The sequence below is a fragment of the Aotus nancymaae genome, unplaced genomic scaffold (genome assembly GCF_030222135.1).
Source record: "Aotus nancymaae isolate 86718 unplaced genomic scaffold, 86718_ANA_hifiasm-v0.15.2.pri h1tg000058l, whole genome shotgun sequence".
Lineage (NCBI taxonomy): Eukaryota > Metazoa > Chordata > Mammalia > Primates > Aotidae > Aotus > Aotus nancymaae.
The window spans coordinates 14,184,390-14,190,389 of NW_026988472.1; the positions used below are offsets into that span (position 1 = coordinate 14,184,390).

Genomic DNA, 6,000 nt, shown 5'->3' on the forward strand with positions numbered 1-6,000 from the left:
AGGAAATATCAAGTATATAAGAGTTTGTCCATGTAAAAAATTAAGACAATTGTTCAGAAGACAATCTTCCAAACTAGGAAACTCTTTCAAACCCATTAAATTGAACACCTAGTTTTCAAACACAAAGCATGACATTATTTCTAAGGTTACTTTCTTTTGGGTTTTTTTTTGTGTGTGTTGTTTCTTTTTTGAGACAGGGTCTCATTACTTTTCCAACCAAAACACTGCAACATCTTTAGCACTGCAAATGAATTTACAGGTTGAGCATCCCTAATTTGAAAATCTAAATACCAAAACTTTTTGGGTATCAACATGACATGCTCAAAGAAAATGCTCATTGGAGCATTTTGGAATTCAGATTTTCAGAATAGGGATGCTCAACTGGTATGTATTCTGCAAATATCCTGAAATCCAAAAAAAAAAAAAAAAAAAAAAAAAAATCACAAATCCAAAACATGTCTGGTTCCAAGCATTTTGGATAAAGGATACTCAACCTGTATCCCTTTACATGCCAGCAAACAAAAAATACACATAAATTAGAATTTTTTTGGGGGGGGTTATAATATTCCAGATTTTTTTCTTTTCTCATTTATCAAACTTAAAGTTCTGGGGTACATGTGCAGAATGTGCAGGTTTGCTACATAGGTATACACGTGCCATAGTGGTTTACTGCACCCATCACCCATCATCACATGAGGTACTTTTCCTAATGCTATCCCTCCCCAATCCTCCCACCCCAGAATGTTTTTAATCAACATCCAAATATTACAGTATAAAAAAGCCAACTCGAGAAATGACCTAATAATTTCCCCCTACCATACATGCCAGCAAACCAAATTTAAGAAAATATTCTTTGGCCGGGCGTGGTGGCTCATGCCTATAATCCCAGCACTTTGGGAGGCTGAGGCAGGCAGATCACGAGGTCAGAAGTTCAAGACCAGCCTGGCCAAGATGATGAAACCCAGTCTCTACTAAAAATGCAAAAATTAGCCAGACGTGTGGCAGGTGCCTGTAATCCCAGCTACTTGGGAGGCTGAGGCAGAGAACTGCTTAAACCCAGGAGACGAGGCTGCAGTGAGCCAAGATAGTGCCACTGTACTCAAGCCTGGGCAACAGAGCAAGACTCCATTTCCAAAAAAAAAAAAAAGGAAAATATGTTTCAATGGATCTTAAACTACTTCCATTATCAAAAAAATTAAAAACACCAACTGTTTTAATGCTAATATATCCTAGGGAAAAAAAGAGCATACATTTTTAAGTGATATAAAATCCATAACTTAAGTATTTTGTATAATCTTTCTATTAATAGAACTATCAAAAAAATTTCCAGTAAGATATTTAAGAAAAACTTAAAAATAAGACACTTCAAAACTGCGTATTTTAGTAATAGTTCCGGGACACAGATAAGATTCCCCAGTCCGCTAGCATTATGTTATTACTATAACTATACTTGGCAGTACTACTATATTTATACTTATTACATTTATGGTATATATTCTTATACATTCTACTTTAACTCAAATCCTTACCCTACTTTTAAAAAAAAATTAACCCAAAAGGTTTTCAAAAATGTACTAAAAAAGTCACAAGTTAATATGTTAAAATATTTCTCTTAAGTTTTCAATAACTCCATTGAAATTTAAAAAATAAGAATCTTAAATTATTACCAGAAGATTAAGGGTCAGCATTCAAAAACAAACTGTTAGAGATCACACTATATTACAAGAACTCTGATTACGCAAGCTCTAGCTGTTTACAATCTTAAAGACATTACCAACAAAAAATACATTGTATTTACTTTATTTTTTTAATCCAAAACCCCAGGCATTGTATATCAAATGGCCATCCTACAAACAAAAAATTCTTTCAACGACTGTAATGTAATTGAATCTGACAAAAACATTCGGGAGATGATGAAAAATCAATGGTTTGGATAAACTATCTTCACACCTGGAAAAGGAATATACATGTATGTGTATATATGTTAAAGGGCAAGTAAGAGACACATATTTAATGCTTTAAACTTTCTAAAGCTTTTAGGTCAAGAGTTATTTTTTCTTAACGTACAAATGTGAATTTTAAAAACTTGAAAGAAAATCCAGTAATACATAGGAATAAGAATTTTTGAAAACAAGCAGTAATTGCTAAATTTCTGCCAGAAAGGAAAAAAGTGCAGACGAAATTGGATTGGGGTGGGGGTGGGTGGCAGGACAAAAACCAAAGCTATTAAATAGGGAGTTTTAGGAGTTACTCAATTTCATTCTCCCAATTCCATTATCTGCCCTCAGGTAGGTAGCCTGAACCTGCCCAGTAAAGAAAATCCAACTCTTAAGACTTTCAGAGAATAAGAATTCTGAAACCAACATAGCTCAACATTCCATAAAAAATAAAGAAATACTGCTTCGAGGACTGTTAAAAGAAGGATGAAACTAAATAATTCAATATATCCTATAGCAGGACTCCAGCTCATTCATTTCATTCAGAATTCAATTCAAACAGAGGGTGCGAAGTTATGTAATGTCAAGCTTTACATTACACACTCCACTGGTATGTTCAGGCTCACAAAGATGCAAGCAAGAGCTACATGTGGTTGCAAGCACATATTACAGACTGCTTTATTTTAATGTTAAGGCTGATGAATCTTGACCTAAGCAGGTAGGACCTCACAAGCACTGAGTCTGAAGCAATGAAGATTTTTTTTCTTTAGTTCAACAAACTACTTAATTGTTTATCAAATTACCCTATATATCATGAAGCCCCCAAAACACAGTGAAGCCTCACAAGTTTTTCATTTTTAAGATGTTGTATTCAAACATCAAGTAATGCACAACTTCCCAAACATATTTGAAAATGGTTAATTTTTTAAAATTTAAACTCTTTAGTGCATATCTGCAGGGTTTAATATTACAATCTGAAATCCAACGTTAAGCACTATTCACCATGAATCTGTCTGAATACGAGCGTTCTAAGACATAAAGTCATTAACTAGCATTTTACACATTCTCTACATAAAACATCAGATTTCATTTATTTTTTCATCACCATAACCAAAAGCAATTTGGCCAAACTTTTCCAAGTGAATTATCTTTGCAAGCAATTTTATCAGCCCATGTCAGACCAGCAATAATCCCTCCAAAACAAGCTCTTTAAATTTAAAACATTTGTTTAATCTTTTTGAATGACAACTTTAACAGTAGTCAAATATTTTTAAATAAAATGTTTTAAATACTCAGATTGGGAAAAAAAAAACCTTTAAGGCAGGAGACCAATAATTACTGACACTTAAATCTTTCTAGAGCTAGTCACTGTTCATTTTTACAGCAATAATTGTGATGAAGTCAATTAAAATCTACGTAGTCAAAGTTTAATTCAAGTTTTCTGTATCGGTCAAAGGGGCCGGGCTTACTAAAAAGCATTATTTCCATTTAGTTTTCTAATCATTATATGCAATAAAACTCTTTATAATCACTTTTAAGTAAAAACGAAAGTGTAATTACAGATAAAAAGGAATTAACGACTCTGCTAAACCAAGCTACAGATAAAAATTCAGAACTAAACAAAAAAAAAACAACTTAAGAATAAAATGTTAGACTTATTCCCAACTTCCCTCTCAACCGCAACAATAAAGCTAGATGTCAAATGCAAAAGCTATGATTTCAGCTAGAAAAGAAAATGTCTAACGGACACAACACCTATAGCACACACTCCAACTTTCATGGTCCCAATTACGAAGAAAGTATGCAAATATCATCGCAATCAGATTTTGATCAGGAAATATAAACTGAAGCATACAGATTGAGACTCCAGCCTTTGTTCAATAGCTTACGGATGGATAACTAAATGTGCTACAGGTTGATAAGCATTTACCAGGCTTATGCATGCTGCTTCCAAGCTTGTGAAAGGTACAAGAACTCTATATGCAAATAATCTTGGGTAATTTTTTTAAAACACCACTGAGCTACACACTCCAAAGGAAAGGCTTATTCACGGCTACTATTTATTTCCATGTTTACCTCTACTCCCTCCCCCAAACCCCCCCCTTCACTTTCTCCTCCCACCCTGTCCCGCCATCTTGGGCCGATAGGAGCAGCCATTACTTAACTAAATGACAGTGCCAACAACTTTCCACACAAATAAACAGAGACTATACCCCGAATCCTCCCCAGTCTCCCCTGACAGACACACAGGAAATGCGGCTCTAGGAAGAGAACACATTCACAAATAATTACGGTATTTCTATGCCAAAAAGACCCAAAAAGTAAACAAGTAACCTAACTTCAGGTAACACACATTTCAATCGAGATACATGTCAACAGCCCAATGCAAACTCTTCACCGACCTAAACTCCGTGCAACTTCCCCCTTCTGGGAGCGGGGACACAAGAAAGCCTAAAACATTTGGTTACCAGTAGACATCACGAACAGCCTGCTTGAAGGAAAAGAATTTTTTTAAACCCGTGAGAGGCAAGTTAAGTTCGAAATTTGGAGAGATCTGAGCACATTCACGATCCCTTGACCCTAAATAAGCACCTCGACGATCACTGGCCTACCCCCAAAAAGCTGGAAAATAGCAAGCAGTTTTGTCGATCCGGTGGAGCCCGGCCCCAAAGCGATCCCGTCTCACTTCCTCCAGCTACAAGAGGAAAAGAGCGATTTCGCAAGGGAGCAAGCGGGGTACCCAGGGGTGGGGGGAGAGTAGAGGCAGGAAATCGTTTTCCGGAAGCCCCTCGGCCATCGTCCGCGGTCACAAAGAGCGCAGAGCCGGCCACGGGGCCCGGGGCGAGCGCGGCGCTGGCCGGGGAGACCGTGTCCGCGCTCCGACTCGCGGCTGCCTTACCTTGCCCAGTAGGGCCTTCGTCCTGGCGCCATCTTCATGAAACCTCACGAACCCGAAGAGGCGGCTGTGGGGAGATACACAGGCTGCTTGTAAACGCTCCGGGAACACCACCGACCCGTCCCTGCCCGAGCCCGAAGCCCCGGCGGAGGCGGCGCGGAGAGCGCCAAACCGAGGTGCCCGCCCCGCCGCCGCCAGAGACAAGCCGCGCTCGGGCCCCCCGGGAGAGCGGCTACTGCCCGTCCGGAGCCGACCGGGCAAGTGACGGGGGCCTGTACCTGTCCAGTCCGCCGAGCGCCTCCCTCTCCTCGGCTGTCAGGCTGGGGGACGCCTCCTCGCTCTCGCCGCTCGCTTTTCCCGCCGCCATTTTCTTTTCCTCATCACCGAAAGCGGCGGCGGCAGCGGCGGCGGTAGCGAGCGACACTCCGCAGGATTTCATGGAAACGCAGCGAATTCACAACTCCAACGCCGACACCCCCCCCCGGACCGGGGCCCGCAACGACGCCCCCAATCTGCGCGCGGGACTAGCACACCAACTTTATCGCCGCCTCCTCCTCCGCCGCGGGCGGCAGCGACGAAAAATCCCAACGCGGCGGCGAAGGCGGCGGCGGCAGGGGCTGCGGAGCCCCCGGGTCGGCAGCGGCAGCTATAGGCTGTAGGGTCACATCGCGAGGTTGGGCAAGGGGCAGCCACGGGCGGGGACGGCGGGAACGGCAGGAGCGCGCGGGGCTGGGGAGCACAGGGGGTATTCGTTGGAGACACAAACTTCCCCGGCACCAGCACAAAGTTGTTGTAATTGTGTCACACAGCGAACCCCACGCCGCCGCCGTGACCCCCCCCTCCCCGCCCGGCTGGCGCCACCAATCGGCGCGGCCTGCACGCCTCACGTGACCTTTGTTGACTCACGTCAGCCGTGGCTCCACTTAACTTGCTAGCGGCCCGAGCCCCGCCCACCGAGGCCGCCACCGAGAGGGGAGCGGGACGCAGGCCAATTCTGGCCGGTGGTTGGCTGCTGGGCGCGTCTGTCGGGGGAAGGGTTGTCACCTAGAGGGAGCTTCCTGTTAGGTTGTGCTGGTTAAATACACTGGGGCAGAGAATGGAGGGTCCGGGCCGTGTCACCTCGGGAACCGCGGCGGGCTCGGGAGGGGGAGGGGAGTAGTGGGGAAG

The 6,000-nt window shown here is 43.0% G+C and overlaps 1 protein-coding gene across 16 annotated transcripts in view; it reads right to left on the reverse strand.

The window, feature by feature from the left end:
* KDM6A (lysine demethylase 6A) overlaps positions 1–5,628 on the reverse strand; it is a 202,961-nt gene extending 197,333 nt beyond the window's left edge. For 8 of the 16 annotated variants that reach the window (XM_012448175.3, XM_012448173.3, XM_012448172.3 and 5 more), the window contains exons 1-2: positions 5,112–5,628; positions 4,837–4,900 (exon numbers count right to left, since the gene is read on the reverse strand). Coding sequence is in view for 14 of the 16 variants with exons in the window: in XM_012448173.3 (XP_012303596.1) it covers positions 4,837–4,900; positions 5,112–5,272 (225 nt within the window). In the remaining 2 variants the exon portion in view is untranslated. Of the gene's footprint in view, positions 1–4,549; positions 4,568–4,836; positions 4,901–5,111 lie in introns of those variants that run through there. The other 8 variants (XM_064364406.1, XM_064364404.1, XM_064364405.1 and 5 more) reach the window with 4 other exon arrangements.
* Positions 5,629–6,000: the final 372 nt, after the last annotated feature.